At 42.7% G+C, this 21,489-nt stretch overlaps 1 protein-coding gene across 1 annotated transcript in view; it reads left to right on the forward strand.

Annotated features, from left to right (window-relative positions):
- Positions 1-2,608, forward strand: part of KCNB2 (potassium voltage-gated channel subfamily B member 2) — a 338,203-nt gene extending 335,595 nt beyond the window's left edge. The window contains exon 3 of the mRNA XM_036338761.1: positions 214-2,608. Within this exon, the coding sequence (XP_036194654.1) occupies positions 214-2,370 (2,157 nt within the window). The 3' untranslated portion in view covers positions 2,371-2,608. The remainder of the gene's footprint in view (positions 1-213) is intronic.
- Positions 2,609-21,489: the final 18,881 nt, after the last annotated feature.

Consider the following 21,489-nt stretch of genomic DNA (forward strand, 5'->3'; position numbering starts at 1 on the left):
TCACTTAGGCCCTAGAATTTAAATGTATATGCTACATTAGTATATATAAGTGCAATGAACTCATACAAAGTGACTGTATCTGCATTAGTTAGGGAATTTCAGGTTGCAAAGATACCTTCTTGGAATATCTATGAGCAATCTGTATCCTTTAAAGAATGGTGAACCCATGTCTCCAAGAGGATTCGCTCACGTGGGCTCTCTTCTCTTTTCCAGATCTTGGCCATTGTGTCCATCCTGTTCATCGTACTCTCCACCATTGCTCTGTCTCTCAACACCCTCCCAGAGCTTCAGGAGACAGATGAATTCGGACAGGCCAGCGACAACCCCCAGTTGGCACACGTGGAGGCGGTGTGCATTGCTTGGTTTACCATGGAGTACCTCTTGCGCTTCCTCTCCTCGCCAAACAAGTGGAAGTTCTTTAAAGGCCCACTCAACGTCATTGACTTGCTGGCCATCTTGCCCTATTATGTCACCATCTTCCTCACGGAGTCCAACAAGAGCGTGCTGCAGTTCCAGAACGTGCGGCGTGTGGTCCAGATCTTCCGCATCATGCGGATCCTCAGGATCCTGAAGCTCGCCAGACACTCCACAGGCCTGCAGTCTCTGGGTTTCACCCTCAGACGGAGTTACAACGAATTGGGCTTGTTGATATTGTTTCTGGCCATGGGGATCATGATCTTCTCCAGCCTGGTGTTTTTTGCGGAGAAGGATGAAGACGCAACCAAGTTCACCAGTATCCCGGCATCCTTCTGGTGGGCCACCATCACCATGACCACTGTAGGCTATGGTGACATCTACCCAAAAACATTGCTGGGGAAGATCGTGGGCGGCCTCTGCTGCATTGCCGGGGTTCTGGTGATCGCCCTCCCCATCCCAATCATTGTGAACAATTTTTCTGAGTTTTACAAGGAGCAGAAACGCCAGGAGAAGGCAGTGAAAAGGAGAGAGGCTCTTGAGCGGGCCAAAAGGAATGGAAGCATCGTCTCTATGAACTTAAAAGACGCCTTCGCTCGAAGTATGGAGCTGATCGACGTGGCTGTGGAGAAGACAGGAGAGCCAGCCAAGACGAAGGACCCCACCGACGACAATCACCTGTCTCCCAGCCGGTGGAAGTGGGCCAGGAAAGCTCTGTCGGAAACCAGCTCCAACAAGTCTTACGAGAACAAGTACCAGGAGGTGAGCCAAAAAGACTCCCACGAGCAGCTGAACAACACGTCCGCCTCCAGCCCACAGCATCTGAGTGCGCAGAAGCTGGAGATGCTGTACAACGAGATCACCAAGACCCAGCCTCACTGTCACCCCAACGCCGACGGCCAGGAGCAGCCGGAGCGGCCCTCAGCCTACGAAGAGGAGATCGAGATGGAGGAGGTGGTGTGCCCGCAGGAGCAGCTGGCCGTGGCGCAGACCGAGGTCATCATGGACATGAAGAGCACCTCCAGCATCGACAGCTTCACCAGCTGCGCCACCGACTTCACCGAGACCGACAGGTCGCCCCTGCCACCGCCTTCCGCTTCTCACCTGCAGATGAAGTTCCCGCCCGACTTCCCGGGCACCGAGGAGCCCCAAAGAGCCAGGGCCCCCCCTTTCCTAACACTCGCCAGAGAGAAAGGCCCTGCGGCCCGGGATGCCTCCCTCGAATATGTCCCGGTCAATATAACTGGGCACCTCGAGGCCAGCGGTTCCCAAAGCGGGCTCCATGGCCCCGGGCCATCTGACAGTGCCCCCGAGAGCCCTAGGAGCTCGCTGAGGGGCAGCCACCCCCTGAAATCCAGGTCGTTCAAGGTGAATTTCAAGGAGAACAGAGGCAGTGCCCCGCAGACCCCACCCAGCACAGCCAGGCCTCTGCCGGTCACGGTGGCTGACTTTCCCATCACCACCCCGCAGCTCATCAGCACCATCCTCTTAGAAGAAACCCCCCCACAGGGAGACAGGCCCCTGCTGGGGACTGAGGTTTCCGCACATTGTCAGGGACCCGCCCGAGGGCCCAGCCCCCGGGTTCCCAAGCAGAAACTCTTTCCTTTCCCACCAAGAGAGAGGAGGAGCTTCACAGAGGTGGACACTGGGGAAGACGATGACTTCCTAGAGCTGCAAGGGCCCCGGCAGGACGCGCAGGCCGGCTCCAGCCCTAACTGCTTTGCCGATAAGCCGAGTGATGGGAGAGACCCTTTAAGGGAAGAGGCCTGTGCGGGCTCTTCCTCCCCCCAGGACACAAGTCACAACTGTAGGCAAGACATTTACCACGCTGTGGCCGACGTTAAAAAGGACAATAGTCAAGAAGGGTGCAAAATGGAAAACCACTTGTTCGCCCCAGAAACACATTCCAACCCAGGAGACACAGGTTACTGTCCCACACGTGAAACCAGCATGTGACTAGTTACAAAAGCAATAAAAAAGAGAAAACACTTGTTTCTTAAAATTCCGGTTAAAAATGCCTGTGAACTAACACATGGGACGCTCGCCTCCTCCCCCCAAAAAGTGCATAAAAATGTTATTTTTGCATGGCATGAGCAGTTTAGTTTAAGTACTGTTTAACTAAAGAGTCAAGACTGCTTTTTGTAACAAACAAACAAAAATGACTGAGGATCCGTGACCAAATAAAGAGAGCTCTGCTAGGAACCAGTGTTCTGCAATGTCTGACATTTTTGATCCTTTCATTTCAAATTGTAGATGGATTCTCAACTTGCAGCTTTTCTGTTACAATGAATTTTAGAATTTGCACATGAAAGGATGAAATGTCATTGCATGTGTTCATAAGGACGAGGAGCAAGGTGTGCTCTGAGCTTGCAAAATGCCTAACTTTGTGAATAGTGGGGCCAGGGATGCAAAAGTGTCCAGAACCTCTGGGAACAAGTGTCTGAGGCACAGGTCCTTCCTTCGCAGCTACTGAAGGGTGCAGACTTCTTGTCGCAACATTGCAACCTCTTCTTAAACCATCTCCCATATCTCGCTTTGGGTTACAAAACTCTTCTGAGTACATCTGTTTAGAGGAATACAGTATTTTTATTTCCTTGTGATATCATTCCTAGGGTGCATTTTTTCCTTTTTTTGCCCCTGCTTCATTATGGCATTTGTGGTTTTCTTTATCTATTATGAACATAGGCAAGATTTAATGACCAGATATCAAAACACTTGGACTTTAAGCTTGAAATGTTGCCCTCAATTATATGTCATGCCACAGCAAAATTACAGAAATGCATTTTTTTAAACACCTGGAAATAAGGAAAAGGTTATATCATATAGCTAAACATTTTTTTAATGGAACTCCACTTTTGGAAATCAGTTTTGTGTGTGTTGTTGGTTGTTGTTTTTTAATTGTATGTTGGCCCTCTTGAGATGCCTGTATTTTCTACTTGTACTCAAGATCTAAAGATAGAATGCAGATATGCCAAATGGGAATTCCAAAAGGTGACTGTTAACAAACAACAGAGCTATTTAAGTGGGACTGCCATCCCCCCTCATAGAGTTGGATTCAAAAAAAAGTTACCAGAGCCCTAGCCAGTTTACTCAGTGGATAGAGCATCGGCCTGCAGACTGAAGGGTCCCGGGTTCAATTCCAGCCAAGGGCACATGCCCAGGTTGCAGGCTTCATCCCCAGTGTGGGGCATGCAGGAGGCAGCCAATCAATGATTCTCTCTCATCATTGATGTTTCTATCCCTCTCTCCCTCTCCCTTCCTCTCTGAAATCAATAAAGAAATATATTTTTTTAAAAAGAAAAAGTTACCAGAAAAAGCATCCTGAGTTGATAATGGGTCACTAGTATTTCCCAGTAGGGGCGGGGGGAGGGGCACACTGCCACTTTGGGAGGGCCGCAGGTGCCAGCAGCACCCTCCAGTAACTGCAGGAAGTGGAAACACCCACCCCCATGTTTCCAATGTCTCCAAGGGATAGTCAAGCTTACCCTGGTGGAAACCACTTCCAGAATTTTCTACTGAGAACAGTGAAGTCCAGAGGAATTAAACGCTTGCTTTGGTTGCCCTGCTGGTAAAGTCCATGCTGGAACCCAGGTCGTTCGAATCCAGTTTGCTTCACAGGAAACCAAGGCTCTGGCCCAGATGTGCGGCTACCGGAAGTGTGATTCTGGATGGGCCTCAAAAACCTCCTCTTGGCCTCAGTTTTGCCCCAGTAAAAACCTAGACAAAATTATTCCTTAAACCTTCAAATTAAGATGATTCATTGGTCTCTCAGGAATGTCCAAGCTTTGCCTCCGCATAATGCGTTTGTCAGTCTGTGTGTGTGTGCACACAGGGAAATAGGAAAATTCTGGGCCAAATTTAAAGCACAACTTTTTGTTTAAAGAAAGGAAACATTCTAAATTGTTTTCTATTTTTAAAATGTAAAAAGCACTGGAAAAAGACAACCCAAATATTTAGAGTCTAACTTAAGGAATAACTTTTCGTTATTAACAGAATCTGGTCATTATATCTCAGATAATAAAACAAGTCCATCCTAGTTGAAATCCAAGCAGCCCTACTGCTAAAAAGAATTGTAAACATTTCTTTTTCACTGTGCTTAGAATTTCTTAATGGTTTTCATATTTGTTTCAAAGCATAACCTCTAAGAGTTTATGGTCCTTATTCATCGATATTTCCATTCCTCATACTTATTTTAGTGTCTAAAACTAAACGTTGGTCAGTTTTTGTAAATCTAGAGCAGTGGTTCTTAACCTTCCGGCCCTTTCAATACAGTTCCTCATGTGGTGACCCAACCATAACATGATTTTCGTGGCTACTTCAGAACTGTCATGTTGCTACTGTGATGAATCGTCATGTAAATATCTGATATGCAGGATGGTCTTAGGCGACCCCTGTGAGAGGGTCGTTCGTCCGCCAAAGGGGTCGCGACCCACAGGTTGAGAACCGCTGCTCTAGAGCGTTTGAATTCCCTACCTATAGTTTTTCAAGTCGAGCAGGTATGTCTGCTGTTAGATGAATAGCAAGTAAGTTATGCAAAGGGTTGTCTTTACATCAAACCTCATGAAGCAGTCACCTTCTAATGCCGTATTGTTGAATCTCAATTTTTAAAATGTATCTGTCTGCACAAGTGGCCTTGTCTTATCTCCCTGACAACTCGCTGAGGTCCGCCTTTCATCTGCCCGTTAGGCCTTCTCCTGAGAACCCGGCCCAGAATGCTTCATGCTAGAAATCTTGCCTGCATTAGGAATCCTAGCCAATCCCCTCTGGGAGCATTTCTTCCTAAAAACTTTGCCCCTTTAATATTTCTTTTAAGTTTTCAAGAGTTTTCCAGAACATCCTATTGAAAGCTTAACCTTCGATGCCAGGCACTTCCCAGCCAAAGGTCTCAGCTATGAAAAAAATAAAATGCTCCTCTAAAAACACTTCGACTTTGGTGTTTTACAGGGAGGCAATGCGGGAACTGAGGGCTCCCAGGATGCACTTGGGCAGCGCTTCCTCAACCTTGTCAGTGAACTGCAGCTGACACAGACGATGCCCATGAATGTCCTGAACAGTCCGGGAATGTACCGAGCACAGAGTTTTTTTAAAGTCTTATGTTTTACATTAAAAATTCGTGGAAATGCTGCATTTTGCCCCATAGCTTACGTTTCGATATAAAAGGAATGATGTTTTACACTATTTATCAACTAGGAAAATTGGTACTCATAACTTCAAATACCTCTTTTGTATCCCTTGGAAAAGGTGTCATCTCCCCAGTGTGAGAAGCACTGCCTGAATGGGGGAAGCATGGATTGGTTCCCTGAGAGGCTGAAGGGGCCTGCTGCTGGGAAAGTGTACTCCTCCGTCCCTGGATCAGTGACCAGGACAAATGTCCATGAGTAAAGACCATTTGAATGCATCGGAATGGTGCCTTTGGTTCTTGGGGCTGTTTTAACAACCAGTGCAAATTGCCACTTTATTTTAGATCAAAGACTGAGATCAACCATAAAAGGATAGAAATGGGTGCACAGATAAATGTCTTCGGTTGGATCACAACTAAAAAAGTGACCTATGGAGTGAGTCCCTGGAGTTCATCTCATAAGTCTCTAAACATTTTCACTAGAAATTTCTCCACTGGGGCACAAGCATTTAGATCAAGCATTATCCTGATGGGACTAGGTTTAGTAACAAGCAGAATATGGGCCAAGTGTCTATTCCCATTAATTTCTTGTCAAAACCATCTCACATGGAGACACAGGCTGAGGAAAGTCAACAACTCAGCTATTATCTCTTGGAGATAATTTGAATAGCAAACAAAAAGCCTTATGTGTGTAAAGTACTAGTACTTTACAGTTTCTTGTTGTTCTTACTCCTTATAACAGCCTCCTGAAATATTTATTTATTGATCAGTGAAGGACCGGAGAGGTTATTATGAATTTTGCTCAAGTTCACATAGGTCACTGGGCCGAACCACATCATCTGTCCAACATTCCAACATACCACAGTTTGATTAGGGCTTTTTTTTCTATTAATAGCTGAAATTATGTAAATAAAACTAGAGGTGCATTTCTAGTCAAGCAGTTCCTTTAAAGCAACAGTGGATCAGACCAGATGGTGATGACTGAGGATCAATGCATCTTTAGCACATATGTTTGCCACTTTAGAATTCTGCTCACAAGGTACACATCCCTGTTAGAGGAGAGAATTCATAGCTCATGATGGAACATGACATGCGCACGAGGCAGAGGGCTGAAGGAAGCACTGGATTATCTGAAACAAAAACAGGTACACTTTAGAACTGCTTCTAGTCTAATTTCAAAGGTAATCAAATTTGTGATTGCCCTGTCCATTCATCCCACAGATATTAGGTGGGCATCCCTATATTATTAACACGAGGTGAGTGCCCATATCTATAGAAGGCACTATGCTTGGTGCCAGGGTATGACCCCAGCCTCATGGAGCTTCCTGCCTGGCCCACTTAAAACCGGCCTAAGTATCACTTTGGTCACTGAAAAATGTCTCTTCTGGGTATAGAAAAATCACTCAGTTATCAAACCAGGAAAACATACGACAGGAATACGTGAAATGCTTTTCCAACGAGAAAAGCATTTCCTAAGAAATGATGGGTGGTATGAATGGAAGTCTGATCCATAATTATTTTTTCTATTTCTTAAATTTTAATTTAATGTAATTTTTTCATCACCTTCTATCCCTCTATGCCCTCTACCACCTCCACCCACCCCTCTGCTCCCCCGCCAAAATCACCACACTGTTATCCATGTCCATGAGTTCTCTAACCCACAATTATTTTTGAATCACAATTTAGATTTACACTTGAGAAAAAAAAACTTGTTAGTCTGGTTCAATGAGGTTATATGTCATCTTTCCTTATTATCTGATAAGTTGAAAAATAATTTTTGAGTTCAATATGGTGTTTGTCAAATTGCTAGTAATAGTCTATAACTAATAGCTAAAGCAAAATGTAATGCCAGTGAAAATCCATAGCAAACTTTATATTTTAATAGTGTGGTGATGGTTATGTGGTTAAAAACAAAGCAGTTGAGGGGTTTTTCTTACTTCCTATCGACATTAGGCAACATTTTAGCAATGTGCCACTATTTTCTATTTAATCCTCTAAATTTTAAATTTTAAAATTCAGTAACCAAAAATAATTTAGCTTGACTCACAGGATTTATTCTCTAGGTCCATGTGATTTTGAAAATATATTGGGTTGTTTTCCGCTGCTACTGTCCTCATTAAGGGAGGAAGGAAGAAAGGCTACAAAACCCAAGTTTAAAAACTGGAAACATGCTTATCCCCAACAAGAAAGAGGAAAGGAAGAAAAAAGAAGAAAGAGGGAAGGTTCCAACTCCAGAATCTTGGTAAACATTCTATATGGTTTAACTTAGTGCTTAGTGTAGTATAATGCTATCCTTTCGTGGGTTTAGTAACTGTTTTTCCACTTGCCTTTTGAAAACAGTCTGCCTTAATTGCATAAATCTTTATTTACCATTGCCAAAAATGCATAATCTCTTCCTTGCTAAAATGTAAAAAAGTTTAACCTATAAATATACTTACAAATAAAGGAAGAATGCAGAGGGTGGATCTCTTTAATAATAAGACAGGGTTACCAAAACATATAAAAGAAAGGAAGAAAGACTAAAAAATATGTAAGTAAATTTAACATATTGTTAAGCAGAGACATTTTTATTAGGCATATGAATATGCTTGTGTGAAATTTAGACTAGATATTTATTATTGACCTGAAATTTTACAATTGAGTCTATGATTCCAATTTTAATTTCTATCCTGAAGAAATTATTTTCTATCATCTAACAGATGCTTCCAGATTGCTGTGATAAAATATTTCCTTCAGCAAACATTTATTGTCTACCAAGTTCCAGAGATTAATTTATGTACAACTCATTCTCTCAATTTTACAGTCTAGCAGAGGTTTCATGTTTAAAGAGATTATATTCCAAAGTGAAATCCAGTTCCATAGGGTGAACTGGAAATCGTATGACAATATGTTTGAGTTTGTTGTCTGAGAATTTCTATAATCCATTTTTACCCCCATCAGACTCAAGTGATTTTATTTTAATTCCTTAACCGAGAATTTGAATGTCCACTACATAAGCTTTCTAAATATCCAGGCTTAACAGTATGGTAGCTGTCTGAAATCTAGTGACAATTTATATCAGTGTAGATTTATTTCCTTCGGCCCATTTCAGCCAAAGGAAATAAGATTCTAACAAAAATGATGTTGAAAATAATTGTTTTAATACTCCCATACCTGCCTTGTTTTGATTTTTTTTTTTTAATCCTAGCCTGTGTGCTGTGATAAAAGCCATCATAGTCTGCTGTTGATGAAAGCTTAATGCCAACCTGAGCCAAACAGTTTTTCTCACATCCACTGTGGGCAATGTTGGCAAACGATATGGCTGACTAGTGTTTCTTTTAGTTATAGTTTTGCTCTGTCTCAAACCAAAAAGGATTTGAGATAGCATACAAGACAATAAAAATACACGTTCAAAACCAAGACTCAGGGAAACAGACACGGAATAGTGGCAACGGAAAAGATTCAGCAAGAATGTCATGATCCCGCCATCCCGCTTATGATCCATGTTGAGTGCCCTCTAGTGGTCAGTCCGAGGGATGGTGGAATTCCCTATTCGCCGAGAAAGGATGCAGTAACAAGATCTTGAAAGTTCTCTACCACATTCCACCTTCCATTACGTCTGTGATGCGGCCAAAATCACATGTACACCCTAGATTTTTTTCTCAGTGATCATTTCCCAGTTCCTTATTCCAAAATATCCGATAAAACTGTTGCTACCTTCCACACAGCACTTTCAGAATATTCCTATCTGCTGCCTCCATCAAAACAAAATCACAAGTTTAGCTAAATATTGAACAGTGCCCTATTCTGTACTCTAAATATGCAATAGATGCTATTCTGACCCTTCTACCATTATTGGGGACCTAAAAGAGAACTCAAAATAGTGATTTTTTTTTTAAAAAAAAAAAGAATCATGAACCTATTGATACAAAGCTACTGGCTGATTAAGTACAAAGCCCACAGTCTCCATTCTACTTGAAGACACAAGGAGAGCCTGGAATGGCCCTGAATTGACCCTGAGAAGAAACAGATGCTCCCAGTCTCCAAGGGACACCTGAGGGTGCTGGCCAGAAATTCTATTTCAGCCGGATTCCTGCCATCTTTAAACCAAGGTGCTTCTAACATTCTTATTTGCAGTATCTGGATTAGGCTAGGATTTTAACCTGCAGATTATAACCACATCAATGTTTAATTGAAAGTAGGAGGATTTTTGTAAAGAAAACAGATACCCAGAACATAATATGGACTAATATTACCTGAATTACTTATCCAACAAAATGCTATGGCCAGAATTAACGAATATGTCTACTCTGAAAATCTCACTAAAGAACTGGCAAGATCTTCGTATTTAGTTCCAAGCCAAAGAGAGGGGGAAACCTGCAACTTATAAAACACTCGGTTTGTCAAATAAAAGCCAAGTTTCAAACTTATGCAATTTTAAAGAGGTTTGATATTAAACCATTAAAAATTCAACACTGAATGTATAAGAAAGGTTTATTGAGCAAATACAAGGTCCCATTAGCACACTGACGCATTTTTAATAAACCTGCATTTAGCTGCGTAATGACTGTGCCTGCTCCTCGCACCTTGCTTTCAAGCCGGAGGCTTTTCTGTTTTATATCATCGCTGTGTGTCTGCTTGCTTGCTTTGTTTTGTTTGAAGAAGTGAGGATAAGTGGGTGAATGTGTTTAGAGAGCACAGTTATTGGACAACTTATTATCACCACCTATTGTGCCCTGGGGCACCATGGAAACCATACGTGGAAGTGACCTGCTCTTCTCTCTTCCTTCCACCTTCTTTTCACGTGTCACCGTCCTGGTCGGGAAACAGATTCTTTATGATCAAACCTCGGATCTCGCTCATGCAGTACCCACCAGCCATCCTCACTCAGGTCTGTCTGATGATAGTGCTTCAGGTGTCAAGTCAAGGGTAGGACCAAATGAGCCATTATCAACGGTTCAATGGAAACAAACATCTCAGTCAGAGGAGGCAAATATTACGTGGTAGTTTTTTATATGGTTCATGGCCAAAACTGTCCTATCAGTTTAAACAAAACTGGAGCAAAAGATAGTAGGGATGGACAGAAGGTCATATTGAAAAACTGTACTTTGCTGTACATCCAATTGGAAATAATTCGTATTTGGATTAGAATACTTTTTAAGTTCTTTCACATAAAAAAAATATCTTTAGGTGGTCACTTAAAATTAATATTTATAATTCGCTAGAAATATAAGCTTTTTGAAGACTATTCTAAATTAAGTGAGATGGTATATAGTAAAGCACATAGCATAATACCTGAAAAATAGGAGGTATTTTTTTCTTTTTAAAAGTATTCCAAAAGAAATCATTCAACTCACATTTGTGTGCTAATTACTTAGTCTTCTATAATTTTTCTGTGTCTTCCTGAGCAGTGAAAATTTTAAACTTGTGTGTGGTTATATAAATGTAAGTTTTCACTCACTGTTACCTTACAATAGAAAGCATTTTATTTCTAAATTACATATGAATATATTTTCACCTCATGTGGCTTTAAAGAGCGTTTAACATTATTTAGACAACATGCTATGAAAATTAGGTAATGCAGGGTTGTTTTTTTACCTAACTGCCTTATATTTGTAATGTTTAACAGACAATTGTCCATTTCTTCTAGAGAAAAATCAGCTTCCTAGACTTACTAAGAATTTAGATATATTATCGACTGGAAGAGTCTTTTACACCATCTTTACTACCACAAAATTAAACATACTCAGTCATTGTGTGACTATTCCCCATACTGTCCCATCTTTATGTTTTAAATATCTGTAAACCTAAGGATATATCTCATAAAGTAATTCATAACCAAAATTGATTCCAGAGTTTCCATAATTGGCTATTTGCCAGAATAATCTATAAAATGAGGATAAAAGCTTTCAGTGTTAAAAAAAAAAACAAAACACTCTTCATCAGATGTTGTTTTTATATCATCTAAAGTGTAGATTAGCATCAGGCTTCAGCAGAGATTTTCGTTTTACTTGTTTGTAATGTTAAAATCTTGTTGACCAAGAATAGGAGGAGGCTCATTTTCTTTTCTTTTTTTTCTTTCTTTTTAAATATATTTTATTGATTTTTACAGAGAGGAAAGGAGAGGGATAGAGAGTCAGAAACATCAACGAGAGAAAAACGTCGATCAGCTGCCTCCTGCACACTCCCCACTGGGGATGTGCCCGTAACCAAGGTACATGCCCTTGACCGGAATCAAACCTGGGACCCTTGAGTCCGCAGGCCAACGCTCTATCCGCTGAGCCAAACCGGTTAGGGCTGGAGGCTCTACTTTAATTTGTGTAAAATGCCAGGTCACACACATTTAGATAGAGCCCTTATTTCCTGGGGAAGCATCCGGGCTGGGTGAAGACCCAGGACAGTCTGTAATGCAGCACAGGTAGGTTCCTTATGCTGACTAAGGGCAACTGCCCCAGCCAATCAGGGCTCACTGTGGAGCCAGGGGACGCAATGAACTCTGATATTAAGGACAGACTGGCTTTGGGAAGATTTTCCATTTCATCTGCAAAGGAGTTCCCTAGATATGCTAACCTTCCCCTTCAGAATATCCAGGGTCCATCATTGGTAAATTGAAAATGAGACTTTGATTTTAAAAAGAGTTTGGGAGGTTTTGGATGTTGTTGTTGTTGTTTTTGCTTAGGAATTTTATGAAAGCTTTCCTACCCTTTCATACAACATCTGGGGTTCCAATCAGTTTCTATGCTTTAAAAAACAATCCATGTTCTAAAACACATGCATGACAGTTTAGATCTTATTGCCATGTAGTTATAGCCTAACAAATACTGTATTCCTCCCTGATTTCTTGAAAGATCAAGTTCCTAGCTTAGTAAAAATATTCCAATGAAGCATTATGCTGCCCACCCAGCTCACTACATGTATTTATTACCTGTTTCTACGTAGTTGCGTGGAAACTCAATGTTGACTGTCCTTGTCTGCTGCATTGAAAAGCTGCCGGCGTGACTGTCTCATCTCATTACGTCAACATAGTATGTCACGTACACACAATGGTACTCAAGTGACTGCAAACTGCTTACATCCAGCCCCACAGAGGCCTGAGGCAGCACGGTCAGGCCTTTAGTTCCAATGGCTCATTGTTTGCATCATTCCGTCTGTGCATTCTTTACCCTAAGACCCTAAGTACTGACGCAGTGTTTTTAACTGTTTTTTCAGGCTTGTAATACAAAGCTCTACATCGCATCTACAGTCTAAATATGTCAAGTAATTCAGTTTAAAAAGCGTTGCCTCATAGCAAAGTGCATGGAAGTAGTGACTGGTTTTCCCAGGTAATGGCTGCGATGATTCCCCATTGCCAGTGTAGCCTGGCCTTACGAGGTTCCGTTCACCATGGTTCTGTGTTTCATACAAGGAGGGCATCGTGGTGAATGCTTACCTGCCTGGCATGAGCTTTTCTCACCAAAGGATTTACGTCGCTCAGAAGTGACCCATCTGGTGATGTCCAGTTGTCAAGAGTTATTTTCATTCTGGTCTCTGAAAACTGAACTTGGTTATAAAATTAACATATATAGACTTTTAAAGGCCAGGACAGGGAGGAGTATGGAGGTGGGGGAGGGGGGTTTAGGGTGATAAAGGGAGAATAGGAAAGAAAGAAAAAAGAAAAGCTCATAGAGAAAAGCAAATATCCAAGTTAGTTAAATGTGGAACCTGAGGTTTATAAAGTATTTTTTAAGTTGACTGGCATTGGGAAGAGCGTGTTAATGAGTGTGAATGCAGACGTGAGTGTGTTTAGGATTAAGAGGAGAAGCCTGAACCATCTGCTTTTTTGGTTAGCTAGAGTCATATATTATTAAAAACAAATACGCCTAACTCCCAAAACTCTTTAATTCAATGTTTAATGTTAGAATTATCATCTTATTGTTAAACTCAGGACAACTCTGTGAAGATGCACAAAGTAATCTTACAGTGAAGCTATACAACTATGAGTAATTACTGCACATAAAAAGCCTCGCGGAGAATAATCATGGGTGATTTCTCTATAGAACAGGTTGATCTACAACCTATTTTTATTTCTCAAGTTGTAGAGATTTCAATAGTTTCTAAGTCCCTCACATCTTCCAGATTAAAAACATGTAAGCCTGTTTTTAAAACCTAGGGAATATAGAGCCTCAGAAATTAAAAGTTAAATTAATAGTTCTTAAAATTGCTACCGATGGTAAGTAACGCAATTTCATATTTCTAAGTTACACATGGTATTAGATGTATAGGTACAGTTGCACAAAGCATTCTTCCCTTTTGTTCATGTTTGAGAGGGTGTTCCTACTACTCTATGAATGCTCTGAATGCTGCAGGGAAAAGAAGCACAATAAGTATTTTACTTTTTAAGATTTCTCAGTTGCGTTGTCCTGTCCTGACTACCCTCACAACAGCATTAGTGCTTCATCTTACACTGTGTTGAAACCCTTTCAATACAAAGCCTCAAGAGAAGCTACAGCTTATTCATAAGTACTAAGTCTTGTCTAGTCTCACTCATCTGCCTGAACATGCTTTATTTATCTCATCGTATCTGCAAACGAAGTGTTTTGATTTCAGTTCTGTAAAGAGGATACGATTTAGCCTACTCATGTTTGTTCAGCCGTCCATCCTGCACCATTAATACAATGCCCTTCCCTCCCATTTAATGGTGTCTGTATCAATGTCCCCATAGCTGCTGCATTTGAACTCCATAAAAAGAAAATGTGGTTTTTGTATTCGTAGTTTTGCTGATCAACTCAATATTTCTGCACCAGTCAGCACACTTAAATGCATGTGGTAGTCTGTACCATTGTTCAACATCAAAATACTTGTTTACTTTATGTCAAAGTGTCTATAAAATTGCTGGCATTGTTCTCCATCCCAGTCTGGTAGAATAAGCGAGATGGAAAATAAACGTGTAAATGAATCACGCGTGTCATTTCGGTTCTCTGCATGAAGCCTCTTGACGTGAAGCATGGCACACGGGCCCGCCACCCCACAGTCACGGTTGCTTGACACCGCATTACTGGTTGTTGAGCAGGGAGCTTGTGGAGGAAACGTAAGATAAAACTTCGAAGTTGGGAAAAACTGAAAATTGGATTCATTGCCATTCAAAGTACTCTGCTTTTCAAATTAACCTTTTATTTATTTAATTTTTTTTTTTTTAAAAATGTATTTTATTGATTTTTTACAGAGAGGAAGGGAGAAGGACAAAGAGTTAGAAACATCCATGAGAGAGAAACATGGATCAGCTGCCTCCTGCACATCTCCTACTGGGGATGTGCCCGCAACCCAGGTACATGCCCCTGACCAGAATCGAACCTGGGACCCTTCAGTCCACAGGCCGACGCTCTATCCACTGAGCCAAACCAGTTTCAGCTCAAATTAACCTTTTAGCCAGTTTGCAGATGTATGTCACTTGGTGTATTTTTTTTTTTAAGTTCAAAAAGGAGACTGCCAATTGAGTCTGGCTCTCCAAGGCAGGAGGTAAGCAATTAATGAGGAGAGAAGCTTATTTATTTAGCAAACTCTTACTTAGCACTTACCATGTGCCAAGTCCTACACCCCTATTTGCTCATTTAATCTTCATAATACCAGTATTATCATCACCCCCATTCTACAGAAGAGGAAATCAAGGCACAGAGAAGTTAAGTAGCGTGCCCAAGGTCACACAGCTAGTAACGCCAGGATTTGAACCTAGGCAACCTGGCTACAAGGTTTGGACACCTAACCATTTAGGTCAATGCTGTCTCTTGCTTTGCTGTGCTGCCTTTCCATCAAAGAAATGTTTTTCTCGGTTGGTATTATTAATAAAGTGCTGGGGATGCGCATTACAGTTTTTATCTTAAAGACTTTGCTTAATCGTTCAAAAGTTTCAAGGATGATATCTTTGGAGAAATTGCAACTCTCATCAGCATGCCCCTTCCCCTCAGGCCGAGGACACTTGCCTGAGTTATACTGATAAGAGATGGCTATAAATATTAAGTAAAATATCAGTGTATTTCAGCCCAATACAACTATGATTACAGAGTGCCTGGTCTCTCTATACCCAACACCTGCACTGATGACAAGGGAGGGGGGAATGTGACAGGGACAATGGGCTGACCTTGGCCTGGGTGACACTCTCCTCCATTCGCTAATCTCTGCCTTCTTAGCTCAGAGAGCACCAGGCATCTTCCCAAAGCAAGAGGGCCCCATCCCCACTTAAAAGAGGAAGAAGCACATAAAAGATGCATTTTTATGGACATAAGCAACCTGCTCACTACCCATTTAGTCACAAGACCCTTCTGCTCAAGGCTAATGCTCAAGGTCGAAAGCCATAGATAGATGGAGGATCGCCTCAAGCCTGCTGCGCCCATGCCCTCCAGACTAACTGCAGCACCCAGGAGCAGCCATTCCTGGGTCCACAGGATTCTCCCATCATCCCGGAGGGTCGGAGGGTCGGCAGCCCCTGGGATAAGCGTGATCTAGCCACAAAAGGGAACATAAATCTCCCACACAAGCTTCTCCCGTCCATCCACCACACTCCATTTCCCAAACCCTCCTTTTCTATCATTTGGAGAAGTCGCCCATTCCTAGAACTCCATCTAATCCAAGAAAAATGGAATAAAAGCAGCCTTCATCTCCTTCCCCTTGTTGACCGGGTTAAATATATTTTCATTGATTTCAGAGAAGAAGGGAGAGGGAGAGAGAGAAACATCAATGATAAGAGAGAATCATTGATTGGCTGCCTCCTGCATGCACCACACTGGGGATCGAGCTTGCAACCTGGAGGTGTGCCCGCCAGACCGGGAATGGAACTGTGACCTCTTGGTTCATGGGTTCACGCTCAACCACTGAGCCACACTGGCCCGGTGACATGGTTGAATTCAAAATTCTCACCCCTTTGGTATGGTCCCCTTTATCTCCAGCCCACCCTACTCACCCTCCACCCTTAGATCCTATGGGAGGGACTAATAGCATGGCATCTTCTCTTAACTAAAAAATATTTTTCTCCTCCCTTTCCCCTTTTCCCATATCCAACCACATGTCAACAGAGGGGTTAACAGTGTGACTCGGGCCGCTACAGAGTAGCAGAGACAGTTTTGGAGCTAAAACTGAGCACATCCTATCCCAGCCCCAGAGTCTTCATTTCTCAACCCTCATGACTCCTCCGACAGTCTTCTTAGAGCTAAAGATTATCAAGTCCCTGTGGCAAGAACTTTCGAGCTCAATTTGCAAAGTGGTCCTGATGGGGCAAAGTTTTGTACAGAAGGCTTTGCTTCCACTGGCTGGGACACCTCGACCCTCCCATGACTTTGAACTCTATCATTGCTCACATACATCCAAAGCCAGCGTGATGGCAGGAAATACCAGCATCCGGCATGAAATATCAGAACCCATCACAGTGCTCAAGGTTACAACAAGACACTGGGTTTAATTCTGGCCTCTGTAAGTCACAAACAGCCTCGATGAACTTCAAGCATCTTCAGAAAACGAGTCACAGTGACCTCTCTGGCCAAATAAAAGACAGTGGGACAGATGCAAAAGAGAGGGCTGGCCTGAGAAACAGCAATATGTTCATGGACAAATTTTTAAAAATGATAATGCCATATTGGAAGACAGGAATAGCATTCCTGCGATAACATAAATATTTTACTGAGTGATTTTTTCAAGAGTCAACAGTCAAACTTAAGTATTTGATACATATTTTCTCTGTGCTGGGCACTGTGCTAAGTATGAGGGACCCAAGACTAATAAGATGGGGGTCTCTACCCCCAAAGAGCTTGCAGTTATCACCACTGGGATAGTGAACAGCTAGGGCAAGTGTGACTGCTCCTCCCATGCCCGTCCTCACCCATGGCAACCGTCAACCATTCATCCCTTCACTGAGCACAGAAGCAGCCTCAGAACACACCACCCCAATCTGCCACCACCAGGCAGTGAGCGCTGCGAATCCCCAGATTACTGGCTGTTCCTTTATCACCAGGCAGACAAAGACCATGATGTCTGTCTGGGGATGTCTGTCGGGTGCAGTGTAATCATGACAATAATGACCGTGTCAGCTATCGGATTGGAGAGCCTGTTTTGTGCCAGACCCTGTTCTAGGACTTGATACCCACCGGTTCCTTCAATCCTGTTCTCTGAAGTGGTTCGTTAACAGAAATTTGATGTGGTCATCACTGAACACTCATTGAAAGCAAATGGGAAAAACTCCAGGCTGAGGAAATGAGGTGTCCTTCAGACGAATTTTCCAGAAGTGATGGACGCCTCACATTAGCAATAACGAGAGAGCTGGGGAGAGGCATCCTTCCAGGAAGTCTTCAGAATTGGCCGAGGGTCACGCCCCGAGGTAACGAGAGTGCAAACCTGTCCAAACGAAGGACACACCAGATGACCTCCTGGTGTCCTTTTCATTTCCGAGGTCCTATCCTTTGTGGAGCTCCAGAATCAAATGTATTCTTTTGCTAAACTCTGTGGTGAATTGTGTTCATTAAACTTTGTCTCCAAATCCACTTAGCGCCGATGACAAATTAACAACAGGCCAATTTGTAAAAACACATTTTTAAGCTTCTATTAATCACATAGCTACGTTTTGTACTGAAACACAAATATTGTTTAGAGATTTACTCTCAGAAATACCTGAAAGCAAGAGTTAGACATGAGGCAAAGGTAAAGTCCTGGAAACTCCCACAAACAAATCACTGTAACTTGTGTGAATAAATTAATTTGTGCCGAAATGCTTGATTTAGGATGGGAGTAATTTCATGAACATTGATTTATTGTAGAAATGAACTGATTCTGAAATACCAGTGATTTTACAAAAGAAAAACAATGAGTCTGGCTGCAGTGGCTCAGTGGCTGAGCGTCAACCCAAGAACCAGGAGGTCAGGGTTCCATTCCTGGTCGGGGCACATGCTCGGGTTGTGTGCTTGATCCCCAGTAGGGGGCGTGTAGGAGGCAGCCAATCAATGATTCTCTCTCATCGCTGATGTTTCTCTCTCTCTCCGTCTCCCTTCCTCTCTGAAATCAATTTAAAAAAATTTTTTTTTAAAAAAAAACAATGACTAACATGACATTTTTTCTATTTTAAAAATTCAATTTTTTCTAACTATAATTCAGGAAAATATCATTTATGTTACACCCCATTTTAGCAAGAAATTGCCTGGTAATGCTTACTATCAAGTCGTTTCCTGAAGAAGCTAGAGGTTTAAATAGGAAAATCCCATTCTATCTCTCATCTTTAAGTAATGGCATCCCAATATCAACAGGCTAACTTACTTAATTTATAAAGAGTTCTTCCAAATCAGTAAGAAAAAGAACAACCCAAGAGAAAAGTGGAAAAAGGCCTTGAAAAAAATGGTTAGCAACAACAAGAATTCCAAAAGCCTGGAAAGTACTTACCCTCATTCAAAAAGAATGCAAATTAAGACAAAAATTAAATATCATTGTTTTCTCCTATCGGGAGCAAAGATTTGTTTTAAACAACAATACAGGCAGAGTAGCCCTAACCGGTTTGGCTCAGTGGATAGAGTATTGGCCTGTGGACTTAAGGGTTTTAGGTTCGATTCCGGTCAAGGGCATGTACCTTGGTTGCAGGCACATCCCCGGTGGGAGGTGTGCAGGAGGCAGCTGATCGATGTTTCTAACTCTCCATCCCTCCCCCTTCCTCTCTGTAAAAAGTCAATAAAATATATATTTTTAAAAATACAGACAGAGTATTTGGCCATTGTATAGGAAACTGGCATTCTCCTACATGTGGAAGTGCACATTGATATAACTTTTTTGGAGGAAAATTTTTCAATGTAATGCACCTTTTAGGGATTTATCCTAAAGAAATGTCCCCATATGAGCCAAAGGATATGTGTACAAGGCTGTTCACCACAGCCTAGTGTGGACGATAAAGGGGTTTCAGGGAAAGTGGCCTCGCAGATAACCTGATATAAATTCCTACCTGGGCAGGTCATGGTGGGGAGTCATACCCCGGGTGGATAAGTTCCTTTTTTTAAATGTTTTTATTGACTTTAGAGAGAGGAAGGGAGAAGGAGAGACAGAAACATTGATGTGAGAAACACTGATCAGCTGCCTCCTGCGCGCCCCCTACTGGGGACCGAGCCGCAACTCAGGAATGTGCCCTGACTGGGATGGAACCAGTGACCTTTCTGTGCATAGGACGATGCTCAACCAACTGAGCCACACCTGCCAGGGCATAACTTCTTTAATGAAAGGTTTCTAAGCAAGCCCGGTCCGTTGTTCCTAGGCATCCAGGCTAACACGCCTTTGAAATGCCAGAAGTAATACCCCTCAAAGTCATAACCACCCCACGAGGGCACGTAATCTTTTGAACTGTCCTGTGATCCAGTCCCTGCCTTGCTGTCTCCCACCTCCGTGTAACCTTCCTGACCTTCCCTCCCTAATCCCAAATGCATAAAAGAAGCTGCAGAACTGCGCTCCTCGGAGCATCTGAGATCCCGCTTCCTGGCCATTGTCGTCAGTTTGGGCTCAGATAAACTTTATGAAAATTCCCTGCAGGTTTGGACATTTCTTACGTTGACATAACTGAGCAAAGTAAATGGTATCTGTAGCTGCCCCTGGGAAAGAGGAAGGGGCTGAGGGCTGGATTGGGGAGGAGAAGATTTTTTGCTGTACATTTTTTGCACCGTTTGGATTTTTTCTGCACAGTGGAGAGGCCGCAGCTGGGGCGCAGGGTGTTCAGGGGTAATCGAATCCGAGAAATGCACAGAGCGAAGGTGGGAGGGCAGCAGCTGGGCTCATCCGCACTTCCTTTTCTTTAATGTGATCACAGTCCCCCCTGCTACTATGGCTGTTCAGGCATGGAGAACACGGCTCAGGGGAAATATTCACAAAATAAGAAGGGAAATGAGCAGGGGAGTTAAGGGGGCCGATTCGTGCCATGCTGACCCTGAGCGGCTGGCTGTGCAGAATCCTGGCCGCTTCCTCCTCCCTGCTGGCTGCCTGCTGAGAGCTTTCTGCTCCAGATGAGCCGCTACAGGCACCTCCTGTTAGCACTTGGGGGCCTTGGAATTTCTCTTAAGCTGATTTGAAGAGACCCTGGGAAGTGCCCAGACATTGAGGCCTGGAAACACATTTTGTAAACAGCCTAAAAATTCCTTGTGGAAATGGAAGACTTGGCTCTGACTGAACAAGCCATCAACCATTATTCTCCAAAGAGCCATTTCCTCTCTGTGAGCACCGCAGCCCATTTTGGAGACTTCGTGAATGTGGCCGTGTTATAAATGGGCCACCATCAGAAGGGCCACACGGCCATTGAAGACGGAAGCAGCAGACCAGGAAATGAGGGTGTCTGGCGAAGAGGAAAGTTCATTTCGCTCCGAGAAATTGTCTTCACTGCCTTTGAGGCTGCGATATTTTTAAATGGGCCGAGCAATTTCCAAACCCAAAGCGTGATTAGTAGCTTAATCATGAACAAAGATTGAGCTGATTTAACATTTGTCATTTTATTTTTTTAAAGAAAGATATTTTTATTGCCCTAACCAGTTTGGCTCAGTGGATAGAGCATCGGCCTGCAGACTAAAAGGTCCCAGGTTCGATTCCGGCCAAGGGCATGTACCTTGGTTGCGGGCACATCCCCAGTAGGAGGGGTGCGGGAGGCAGCTGATCGATGTTTCTCTCTTATGGATGCTTCTAACTCTCTATCCTTCTCCCTTCTTCTCTGTTAAATATCAATAAAATATATTTTTTAAAAAGATATTTTTATTGATTTCAGAGAGGAAGGGAGAGGTAGAGAGAGAAAGAAATATCAGTGATGAGAGAATCATTGATCAGCTCCTCCTGCACACCCCACACTGGGGACCAAGCCCACAATCCGGGCATGTGCCCTGATGGGGAATCAAACTGTGACCTCCTGGTTCAGGAGGTTGATGCTTAACCACTGAGCCACACTGGCTGGGCTCAGCTGCCAATTTTGCAAAACATGAAAGCAATATAGGATTATAATTATAGAAAAT

Source organism: Myotis myotis, unplaced genomic scaffold (genome assembly GCF_014108235.1).
Source record: "Myotis myotis isolate mMyoMyo1 unplaced genomic scaffold, mMyoMyo1.p scaffold_m19_p_16, whole genome shotgun sequence".
In the NCBI taxonomy this organism is placed as follows: domain Eukaryota; kingdom Metazoa; phylum Chordata; class Mammalia; order Chiroptera; family Vespertilionidae; genus Myotis; species Myotis myotis.